This window comes from Lissotriton helveticus, chromosome 6 (genome assembly GCF_964261635.1).
Source record: "Lissotriton helveticus chromosome 6, aLisHel1.1, whole genome shotgun sequence".
NCBI lineage: Eukaryota > Metazoa > Chordata > Amphibia > Caudata > Salamandridae > Lissotriton > Lissotriton helveticus.
Genome location: NC_136067.1, coordinates 85,456,189 through 85,468,665, shown reverse-complemented (window position 1 = coordinate 85,468,665; position 12,477 = coordinate 85,456,189). Strand labels below are relative to the sequence as shown.

The following is a 12,477-nucleotide window of genomic DNA, read 5'->3' as shown; positions in this document are numbered from 1 at the left end:
TTTTAGCAACTGACTTCACCAACTTTAGAACTTAAGTTCTCAAAGAAGTTGCCTTGCTCCGTCGATGAATTTGACAAATAATTCATTAAACCCATTAGTATTTCGCCCAGGTTACACAAACACTTCCTAGAACCAGATAAACCGCATTTTGTGTGCTTATAGTTATATGTGATTAACTCTGTAAAAATAAAGAATGTTTTCTTTTGAATGTACTTGTCTTTGAATACCTTAGACCCTGCTGTATCTTATGACAGCATTGACATTGTTTATTAGTCACTCCACAACCGGTTAACTCTCTCAATACTTTACACTGACAAGACACAAAGAGGACAAAAACAGCTATGATTTCAACCCATCATGAGTTTGGATCAGAACATTATATTTACGTTTTACTTGAAGACGAAAGATTAGGAACTGGTCTTCCATCAGTGGAAACTTCCATTTATAAATTGCATGCTCATGCTTCAGTTTTGGAATGATAGAGGGCTGTGAGTTTTTGGTTTATACCTGACGCTTTTAGGTAATTTGTCTGGATTTAATTTGCACCCCGTTCTCTATGAGGATGGAAGCAAGGAAACCTTCTCACAAAAACATACTGTCTAAAAAATCTATTACACTTTTAGTGTCCACCTTATCCACGATGCAAATCTCAAAACATGATGACAGCATATCTGTTACTACAATAATTTTCTTACCACATCATCCTGCTAACTTTGGGGTCCCATAAAATTCAATGTTATCTCTTTCCATGGTAAGTTTGGACAGCCCAAAGCACCTATAGAAGGACTGAAGGTTTTGCAAGACTTGCCTGCTGCATCGCAGCTTGCTCACGTCCTCACAAATATCTCAACGCTGGGCCACCAATACAGGTTTTTGAGTCTCCTTTTTAGTGCGCATGATGCATGAATGCCCATCATGGCAGAAACGTATAATCTTCTCTCGTAATTCTCTGGTTGGAATAATTGTCTCTTCCTTCACTAAAAAAATATCAATCTGATAGAGACATCTATCTGCAGATTCCTTACCTTTGAATTTCCCCAGGCATCCAGAATCTTTTGCTTGAGCAATACCCGTGTGCATTCCGTCGGGTAGCTCCATTCGGCTCCCCGATCCCCACCTCGTCTGCCTTTGGTGTCTCTAGCGTGACCACGACTCAGTCCTGTTTGGACTGTCTGGCCATGGTTCAGAAGGCCTGGCAGGAGTGGGCTATGAAGCACCATGTGGCCCTACAGTCAACACCATCCAGCGAGACTCTGCGGATATCCCAGTCCCGATCAATGAAGAGGAAGTTGCTGGACTGCTCCCGGAGCCCTAAGTCCTCTTCTCCTACTGGAGGTCCTTAGAACACTCATGGAAGAAGCATAAGAAGAAGAATAAGTCCAAGTAGACTTCATCTTCACATAGGTTGGCATCTGTCGATGAGAGAGATAAGGAGCATCAAAGCTCTAGGCCCTGTTCTGTAGAGCTGTAGCCAGGGTCGACTTTGCATTCCCTCCCCTTCCGGGAGCAGGAGTGACCCCGCTCAAATTAAATAGTTTTACGAGGCCATGCACCGCGTATTGGAGCAGGATGACTCCTCTGGTAAGCTGTGGTGTTGGGGGGACCCCATCGGATTTGATGCCGTTAACTCAGGCCACAGTGCTGGTGGGACCTCAGGGATCCAATTCGGGGATGGCCCTGGTCGTGCCTATACAATCTTTCCTGCCTTCAGACCCGAAGTCAGTGCCTGCCGGTGCTGACCAGCACCGACCGGCGGTTCCAGCATCATCCTCATCCCTGATGACATATAATCAGAAGAGCATTGCTTGGCGCTGATTCTGGCGCTGGTAGAACCCAGGTGTTCGATGTTGTTGCATGCTGATTTTCTTGACATTTAAGGCACAGGAGAGGGCTGGGATGGTTCAATGGACTCTTTAGAACACCACAATGTATCTGCAGAGCAGATGGAGTGGTCTAAGGAACTTGGAGAAGACCATGGACTGGACACATCTCTCTCTGCCAAATGTGGCTAGGGAGGAGGGGGCTTCTTATGCCATGGTGTATAGGAGGGCAGCTGAGGTCCTTGGACTAGAGTTGCCCTCTGTGCAGGTCAGAACCAATCTTTTGACTGAAGTGCTTCAGTCTGGGGCTTTCACCTATTAACCCTTTGTGCCTTTCAACGAAGCACTAACTGATGTCCTTCTAGAAATGTGATACACGCCTAGCACAGGGGCTACTGTGAACAGGACAGTTGCTAGCCTCCATCACCCAGCTCTGGGTGACCGAAAGTCCCTCGTCCAACAACCCCACCCTGAAAGGTTGGTGGTGTAGGGTTCAAATTTCGAGGGTTCATTCCCTTCCGGCTCCCATCCCGGACAGGGAATCCAAAAGGCTGGAATCAGCCTGATTTAGATGTATTTACCACCTGAATGATCTGTTCTAATGTGTTGGGAGAAAAAGCGAAGGACGAGTTGGTAAAAGTGGAATCCGTAACTTCCTCAGTATTCTTAGGGATGGTGTCAGTGCTGTCTTTCAAGGATTTGTACACCCTCTAAACTTTATCCTTGAACGACTATCCCAGTGCGTTGCAGAATTCAGCACTGCTTTCGGTCCTCGGTGTCTCTTAGATAGTTTGCCTATTTTGTTTACTGTTGAGAAGAGCTTCTTGCTGGAATTCCTTGCCTGAAGGATTTTTGATGAAATGTATTTACTTTTTTCTTATTATAATCTGCCAAGGATTGAGCATACTTTTTCTATGGGGTCGTAATTTGCTCTCCACTTTCTTTCAGCCCTTCTACAGGTTTGTTTTAGAGCTCTTAGTTTATCAGAAAACCATGGTTCTGATGGGTTTTTCCGCCTCGAGAGAAAACTCTTCGTAGGAGCTAAAAGGTCTACAGCTGATTTGATCCAAGTGGACAACGTAAAAACAGATAGGGTCAGTAGTAGGATCTGGTTTTGAGTGGAGTAAGGTTGCTTGCAAGGTGAGGGGGTCGATGTCGTCCCAGTCCCGGCAATTGACTGGGGCTGGTGGAATTGAGGATCTTGACGGGTGCTGATCTGTACTTAATGTGAAAATGGAGGCTTTATGGTCTGACCAGGGGCGGGAGTCACTACTGCAACTTTAAGAGATGGATTTGATGTAAAGATACCATCTAGGTGTGCCCTGCGACGTGTGTGTCGTTCTTGACAATCTGTGTCAAGGAAAAGCTAGCCATTGTATTGAATAGTGCGGTTGTGTCATGGTCCGCCGATTCTTTCCAAATGAAAATTGAAATCACCTAGTATAGTAAAATCTGACGCATCTAGACTGGATTTTAAGAGAGGGCTGATGACATTCAGGAAAGAGGTTCTTGTTCTGGGAGGCCTACGTCGAAGAAGGTCTTTTAATGTGTAATTATTACTTAGCAAGATCTGGAAGGAAAACGTTTCACAGTCTGTGGAGCTTCCAGCAGAGGTTCCAGTAACTTGCAAGTTATCTCTAAAGATAATTGCTAGTCCTCCCCCGTGCTTCTTTGCCCTATTAGCTCTAATGATAGAATAGCCTACTGGAATTACTAAGGCAAGGTCGGGTCAGAAGATTCAACTGCCATTGTTTCTGTGACAAATACCATATCAAGCATATGTGCGCCCACCATTTCCGCAACATCAATGTTGTGTTTTGGCAGTGACCGTGTGTTAATCAGCACAGCCTGGAATACCTTAGTGGGTCCCTCATGTAATTGTTTGATCTGGGGGATTGTGACCTTAACTTTAGTGAAGCTAAGGTGCAGTTTACAGTGCTGCCACTACTTAGGCTCACTGCAGAGGTCTAATAGAGGGCAGCAAGAGTTTGAATCAGCCTTGTTTAGCCTGAGTAGTTCATCCCTGGAGTATTTGATAATGACACTTGCCCCGAGGGGGAGGTGTGCAGGGGTTTGGGGCTGGGCGGGGTCCAGGCGCGGACGAGCTTTTCTTATGACGTGCCGGTGGTGCTTCTGCTGCGCGTCCGCTCTGGCATCAGGCTAAGTAGGGTGTGCAGCGAGAAGACTAACCTGCGCACCACCTTGAAGTGTCTGCCTACCCCGGAAGTGAGGGAGAATCAGGAGCCAAGGTATAATCACTCCACACAGCACTTGCCGCGGCGAACCAGGGCTAGAAACCAGGCTGCAAGCTTCCCAGGACACCTCCTGCGTGCCACCAGCTGTGACAAGGTAACAGTGGGAAATATACAAACTGAGAGTAATTGTGTGTTAATCCTAAAGTGCAAATGTGCAGATCCCTAAGGAGCTGAGCACCATATGCTCAACAGTCAGACCAAATTAAAAGAATAACATAGATACACCAGCGTAAAATAAACATATAAAATCCACAGATTAGAATGGTAAAAAAGAGAAAAGCAGCCACTGCAATCTTACCGCACCTAGCTCGCAGATGAAGCACCTACTAGAAGCCGCTCCAGCGACAAGAATTAGTATAGAACAAATGCTTCTTTTACTTTGTATAAAACCATTACAAAGAGAAGATGATTTGGTGTTGCGCTTTAACAGGTGCTACATGAGTTATAAGATTAATGTAAAAACACGCTACTATATTTGAAAGTTCAGTTATTGCTTGAACTCTGGCATATCCTGGGTGATGCATAAAATTATCACATTATTCAAGAGAAATGGTAACAATTTTGATGTGGTGTCCTAAACTGAGTTGTGTAACACTTTTAAAATTGTGTGCTGCTTTGCAATACTGTTTTTATGCCATGAGATTAACTGAAAGATCTTTGTAAACTATTCCAACAAGAAAAAAACCAAATAAAAATAAATAAATTTGAGATGGTCATATTAGGATTTTTTAGGACTAGTATCACTAACCCATCTTTTATGGTTGGAGGGAACAAACCCTGTGCCTGTGGAAACTGAAGTGTAAAGTATATTCCTAATGGCTGTGGCATTTCCAGGAATCAAAGGTTGCAGAGCGGAGACATGACATGAAGAATCAAGAGAACCGGATTTAAACTTCAAAGAAATGGTCAACAGATCTGTTAAATCAAGCGTCAGATGTAAAGATATGATGGAGGGTTGATCTGGCAGATCTAAGATTGGACTTATATGGTTGTCATCTCCCTGAATTGCTGCAAACATGTTAAATATCTTATCATCATGGTATATTGTTGCTCGAGTCTTTTGATAACTCAATTTTAGTAGAAGAGTTAGTAGAGAAATCATTAAGAATAGACACAAACCTTGGTATTCAGAAAAAGGATTGTTGGACATGGCCCTTTTTGCATGGTTAGCCCCATACTTTTTGCCTTCTTCCTCTTATTTTACCTGACCTGTTTTTGTTGGCTTTAGGACTCTGGGCACTTTACCACTACTAACACGTGCTAAAGTGAATATGATCTCTGTGTAAATTGTATTGGTGATTGGTCTATCCATGATTGACGTATTTGATTTACTGGTAAATCCTTAATAAAGTACGCCATGTATGCCCAGGGCCTATAAATCAAATGCTACTAGTGGGCCTGCAGCACTGATAGTGCCACCCACATGAGTAGCCCTGCAAACATTTCTCAGACCTGCCACTGCAGTGTCTGCGTGTGCAGTGTTAAACTGCCATTTTGACCTGGTACATACACATACTTGCCAGGTCCAAACCTTCCCTTTTATTACATGTAAGGTGCCCCTAAGGTAGGCCCAAGGCAGCCCCATGGGCAGGGTGCAGTGTATATAAAAGGTAGGACATCTACTCGTATGTTTTACATGTGCTCATAGTGAAATACTGCTAATTTCGGTTTTTACTATTGCAAGGACTACCTCTCCCATAGGGCAGTATGAGGATTACCTTGAAATATATTTTAAGTGTATTTGCCCACTGGGAGCTGATAGAGATTTGGGAGTCTCTGAACTCCCAATTTAAAAATACATCTTTTGGTGAAGTTTTTTAAATTACATGTTTCTAAATGCCAATTTTAGAAAGTGGACATTGTCTTGCTTAACCATCTGTGCCTCTGCCTGTTTGTAGAAGCCACTTCTGGGTTGGATGATCGTTGGGCTCTTGTGCATTCACTCTAGAAGCCGGTCCTAGAGGGCCAAATTAATGGCTGATTTTAAGATTACTACATTTATGTAAATGGGGATATGCTAGAAATCTGGCATGAGTCCGGCCCCACAGGACCGACTTTAGTGAACCCTGCTCTAGGCAGTCACACAAAGGGAGCTGAGGTGTGCCCTGCATATCCATCACCAGGCTGATGGGCCTTCCTGAGCTAGAGTGGTAGGAGGAGTTGTACCTGACACCTGAATAGGGCTGTGCCTGTCCTCACACAACGCTGTCATCACCCCCCGTAGTGTCTTTGGAGCCAGGTCAGGAAAAAGCAGGGTCTTCTGCACTACATACACTTTCCTTTGAAGTTTGCCTACTTCAAAGGCAGAAACTGGTATAAGTACTGAACACCATAACCTCAGGACACTTTTGGACTAAAAGACATTCTGCCAGGAAGAAGAGCTGGATGTTGTAGGAGGGACTGCCGTTCTGCCTGTTGCTCTGTTATGCTAGCCTGCTGCTTCTGTCCTGGGAGTGAAAGGTCTGGAATTTGCTTTCAACATCCTGCTTCCAAGGTTCTCCAAGGTCTTGTGTATGCTTGCCTCCTGTTAAAAAATCTCAGGGCCGATCAAAGACTTCACCTACTAGTGCTCTTGGCACTTCTGCTGAGAATCCTAACTCGCCAAGTGGTGCCAGATCCGGGTCCGGGCCCTTGGAAGTAGAATCTGGTGATCTAAGAAGAAACCGGCTCCCAGCACTTTTTTTATCGACGCAATGTGAACCAAGATAGACACATCACCACTGCATGCCCTGAAGTGTGGTTCCCGATCAGTGCATAACTTGTCATCGCAGTGTGTCAGAAAAATTGCTGCATCGTGGGTCCTGGCGCCCGGGTCACCGACGTCTGTGGCACTGACTCTGATGCATCCCCCGTTTGTGGCTATGGAAAAGACGCAGCACTTGCTTCGCTGCTGCCGCATCAATGTAGCGCATCCGAATTTTTGACGCAGCGTCCCTGGGCACCAATTCTTCATCAACACCACACTGCAGTAAGGAACTTGGGCTGCGTGTCCAGACCTCAACACATCACACCCCTTACTAGCAAGGAATTGACTACCTCTCCTGTCAGCATGGAATCGACGCATCACCTCTTCTCCCAGTAAGGAAACAGCGCATCAACTTCTCTGCCAGTAAGGATCCGACTCATCACCTCCTCTGTGTAGTAAGGAACCAATGCATGACCATATTTTCCCACACTTCACCTCTCCTGTGGCCCGCATCGTCATTGTTTTTGACGCATCTCAGGGACTTTGTGCTAAAACACCAACATCCATAGATTTCTATGGATTAACACTTTGAAAAGCCTTTGAAAAGTGATATCTTGACTGGTTTGTTTTATTTGTGTTATTTTGGTCTTGTTTTATTCGGATAAATATTGGCTATTGTTCTAAACGGGTGTGGACTCATTTCAGTGTTACTGTGTGTGTATGTAGAAATGCTTTAACATTGCCTCTGAGATAAGCTTGACTGCTCGTGCTTAAGCTACCAAGGGTGCAAGCAGAAGTTATCTTAGCTGGGTGATCCCCTACCCTGACTAGAGTCAGGGTCCCTACTTGGACAGGATGCAAACCGTCTGCTATTAGAGACCCCATTTCTCACAAGGATTATCCCATCTGCATCCATCTGGGCCATACAAAAATATTTTGAAATGAAATGTATAATTTTTAAAGACAGCCATGGAAGGTGAGGGGGAGAAACAAATGAGCACTTAGTGGATAGGTCAGCGTTTTGGGGAAGCAATGGGGAGATGGCTGGGCTGATGGGAAGGAAAAAGTAAATGCAAAAAGGGAAAAGCTAAGAATGAACTAATGATGCAGGATGAGAGAGCATCATGGAACTCTGGGAAGGGCAGATATTGGAAGGGTAAAGCAGCACACGAGGGAGAGAGATAGAAAACGCCCATACTTTCGTGAACTGCTGAAAGAAAACACATAAGTAGTTCCCTGAATGTGAGCAGTGGAAGAATGTAATCAAAAGATGGTTAAGAAGCTATGCTCCAAGGGAAGAACAAATCCAAGAAGAGGAAAGCAAGCCATTTATTAAGAATCAAAGTAAATGAGAAAGCCAACCAGTGAAGGGCAATGGACAAGAAAGCCAAATCAGTGGTAAACATTGGGCTGCCTGTAAGCCCACTGTGAGATTTTGGTATGGTCCACAAGAGGTCTGTCAGCAACATACAGCTAGAAGCCTGTTTGAAATCTAGAACTTAAAAGCTTAAGGATAGAGATGATTTGGGTGTTAGAAGCTTACTGGCTTGGAATACAAATGGCACCAAGATCACTCCAATTACCAGGTATGAAGTTCATCATCCACCAGAGTGCTGGTGAACCTAGGCTTCTTATTCTTCTGATGCCTATTACTGGTGGTCGCAAGCCGGGTCCAACTTTTAAGAGCAAGGGGAAGATGATCATAGAAGAAGTGTTTCTGGTTACTGTAAGTAGACGATTGTTACAGAGGACAGGCTAAATGATATGTAAGTCGGGTAGAGGTTTAGTCAGTGTGTTAGATCAACCTGTGGTTCAACCAGGTCAATGGGAATATGTCAGCAATATAGACCCTGAAACAATTAGCTCTTTGATGTTGACTGCTTCATTACCTATACCATGCATGAAGACAAGTTGGGACACATCAGATTGCAGACCAGTTAACAGATGGGCTGTAATTCTCAGCCCAAAAATGATTCTGCCCTGCCATGCCAGATAGGAGATATCCTTGAAGCATTATTTCATATGCAGAAAACTGAAGTGCAATTATTTGTGTACTGAGAAACATTTATCTTACCAAGTTGTCTCATAGTTCTCAAAATTCAGATTTTTCTTTAGTTTCTCGCCCCTAGAGGCATTAGTGGGTTTTGATTCGTTTCTCACTTGTAAGGTTAAATATGTTTTAAGATTGTTAGTGTATTTTCTGTAGTTGCTGGCATAGGCTGTGTATGTGTTTTTATGGCATTTAAGAATTTATAAGTTTTGTGTATTTTTTATTCAGTTTTGCGCACTCCTATTCTGTTTCTGACCCTGAAAATCAGGGAATACATGTTATGAGTTTCATGTATTTCCGGGCTTTATATCTTTAATTTCTCACGCTTGGGCTGTTTCTTATACTCTAAGACTGTGGATATGGTTTGTTGAATTTCGTGTATTTGCAGGCTGTAAGATGTTTGGTGAGTCTTACGTATCCGTGGAGTATGTTTTCATGACTTTCTCATTACCGTAGGCTGTTGTAAAAACAGGTCAAGGGCAACCAATATTTGCCCGGCGGTATCGCCTCTTTAACCCACAAAATCTTAATCAATGAAGAGGCAGGCGCTGGAGACTGGAAGGCAGGAAACAAGGTTTATTCTCTCCGGAGGAGAACACATCAGTTCGGACAGCCAGTATCGTCACGAGGTGCTCTAACCGCATCTCTGAAGCCTGGCCTCTTATACACAGTTTTGTGATCTTTATTGCAGGTAACACATTCTTGCAATGCTTTGAAGTATGAAAGGACATTCTCGGAATCTCCCCTTCAGGCCCGTTCCCACACACATTTACAGTTGAAGTCCCCACCCCGGTCACAATAGGTGATGATTATCGCGCAGCTGGACATTCCGCCGATTCACGGAATGTGTGGGGTTGATCGGATATCATAGGGTGGGGGCTTTGATCAATTCGAGGGTCCTTTAATGGAGGAAGCTTCCTACTGTACGGGGGGGGGGGTAATAAACAGTATCCGCAGGGCCAGGTGGCGGCCTGGGAACGGGGAAGACAAACGGGCACACAGGAAAAGGGGGTTTGTATCGAAGGGTCTGGGACCATGAAAGGAACGAAGGGAGGTGTCGCGCTGGGAACAGGATGGGGTTCTGAGGCAGAGCTGCGCTGAAGAGGGGTTTATGACCCAAGGCATGTGAGAGCGGGGGGGTGGCCAGTGCGTGGGGGGCTTGTGAGGTCGAAGGGCTGTGCTGGGGGCCAGTGGCGTGCAGAGGGTGGTTCTGATCGAGGCACCTAAAATGGCGGGTGCGCACGACAAAAAGTGTGGCATCAGGGGAAAAGGCAAGATGGCGCAGATAATGTTTACCAAACCGTACTAATTTTCCACACTGTGATTATGTTTTTTGCTTCTATACCCATATAAGTTACCAACAGATACCGGCAATATGTAGCCATCTAGAAGGTCCCCACTTCCGGTTCACTTACTGTTTTCTTGCAGGCTTAATAGCTCCTACGAGGCCATTGCTGCAGGCAGATTGACCGAGGGCTTTGAGGATTTCACAGGAGGCGTGGGAGAGACGTACGACCTGCAGAAGGCTCCCGAGAACCTGTACCGAATCATCAAGAAAGCACTGGCGCGGGGCTCATTACTGGGCTGCTACATTGCGGTAAGGACCTTTTTGTTAGCTAGAACAAACACTTTGGGGTCTCATGTATGAGTTTTTGCTGTAGGGCAGTGCCGCAGGCCTTCCTCCTGCGCTGCTACGGCAAAATAAAAGGGTAAAAATGCGCCATATCTATCAGATACGGTACATTCCTGTCCTTTTCCACTGCGCTGGCGCACGATGGGCTGCTGTGCGCCAACGCAGGCACCTTTGCACCTTGCCTGCGTTGCGGGGATGATCCTTCCAGCCAGTGCTTAATTTTAAAAAAATGAAGTGCCGGGGCCGAAAATACTGCCAAGGAGGCTACAGCCCACTTCTACCTCCAGTGTGCCCAACTTCCAACACCTGCACTGCCTGTCTCTATCCTGTAACTATGCTCTGCTGCCTGTTCCCTAAGACATGCGTTTTACTTCTTTACCTACACCGACAGATGAGTGCAAAAATAAAATGTACACCAAATGGAAATGCTTTTTTTGAACATATTAGTGCGGTCTGACTGGGTTTGTTGCAGGTCAGGAGGCTGCTTAAGCACAGCAGGTCATGTCACGGCTAGTGCTGCCTGTAATTAGTTTGGTCCAGTTATGACGACGGCATAGGCATCCACTTCTCAGCTTGCTGTGGCCCTGCCTGCTACAGCGCAAGCACTGTCCCCAGCCGCAATGCTGCATTGGCTGTGAGACGTGAGTATGGCTGTTGCCCCTGCTGGGCTCAAGCACACTCAGCAATTAGCATGCGTGGAGGCAGAGCACGGAAACTGTAGGTGACTCCATAGCGCACAAAAGTTGCGGTGGGCCACAGCCACATAAAGCTCGTTGAGGACAGTAGCAATGCAGGGCTGCAGGCCCCCACTACAATTATCCAATGGGAGGCTTAGGCTCAGGCAGTGGCAGGGTGCAGCAGACTCAGGGAATAGAATGCAAGCCATTCGTTAATGATGACTTCTTGGATTCATGACAGGCGTGTCGACATCATCACTAAAGTGATGATACACATTCATGCCTGCCTGAACAGATGTATGCCTGCCTATGAAAACATACCAGCCTGTCACCATGCAAGTTATGTGGTTCTTTTTATTTTAAATTGGGCAATTAATATTGAGACCACCACCTGCAGGACCAGAAATCGTAGCCCCGGCCCTGTGGAAGAAGTGCCGGTGCTGAGCACCTGAAAGCACCTGCTCAAATTAAGCACTGCTTCCAGCACAAAAACAACCACAAGAGCCTTTTTCCTCTTTTTATGTGTGCTGCAGAATGCAGAACACATAGAAAAAGGAAAAACGAGGAGATCTAAAGATATTTCTCTTCATTTTGCTGCCCTTACCCCTCCCCTGGGTTGGCACAAGTTCTGGTGCTGCCTCAGATTTGCGATTTCCTGTAAATCTGGGGCAATGTCAAAAAGCCATGGATAATGCTGGGAACGGCCAGCAACATCCATTGCACACCCCTTTAATGCAGAAAACTGTGCTAAAGGGAAAAATATTTACGGGGCATCATTAAGCCAAAAAAGTGGCTTAGTGCTGCCTCGTAAATATGGAGCAAGCCCCTGCGCCACGTTCCGGTGGCGCAAGGGGCCTCATAAATGAGGCCCCTAGCTTGTTCATCTGTCACATGCAGAGCTTTTCAGCAATCAATATCTTCACTTGTGCCTTTTGAATTACTTGGATATTCCTTGATTACACCCTTGTGAGTCCTGATTTCCAGTTGGCAGAGACCAGTGTGTATGAAGCCTTATCCACATATCCTATCTCGGTATGAGTGATGGGCTGTGTGTGTGTGTGTGTGTGTGTGTGTGTGTTGGCGGGGTCGTTGGAGTCAGTATCCCCAGATTCAGTTATGAATGTAATCAAAAACATTGTAAGAAATTGTAGCCTTCCTCCTTTAGAAAAAATAATTGAAGTCCACATCTGTCGAACTGGAATCAGAAGATTGACGGGGACTTTTAAAGGTGGACCAATGTTTACACAGCTGTCCATAGGCTTAGCATCGCTGCCTCCTCTCTGGACCAGAGATCTACTTGTTTCACAGAACTTTGGGGCCGATTAGGATGGCGGACGGACTTTGTCCGTCCCCCAT

The 12,477-nt window shown here is 45.5% G+C and overlaps 1 protein-coding gene across 1 annotated transcript in view; it reads left to right on the top strand.

The window, feature by feature from the left end:
- The window catches only part of LOC144762256 (calpain-1 catalytic subunit-like), an 879,063-nt gene that overhangs the window by 456,367 nt on the left and 410,219 nt on the right, over window positions 1-12,477 (top strand). The window contains exon 5 of the mRNA XM_078647399.1: window positions 10,240-10,408. Coding sequence (XP_078503525.1) covers window positions 10,240-10,408 — 169 coding nt within the window. The remainder of the gene's footprint in view (window positions 1-10,239; window positions 10,409-12,477) is intronic.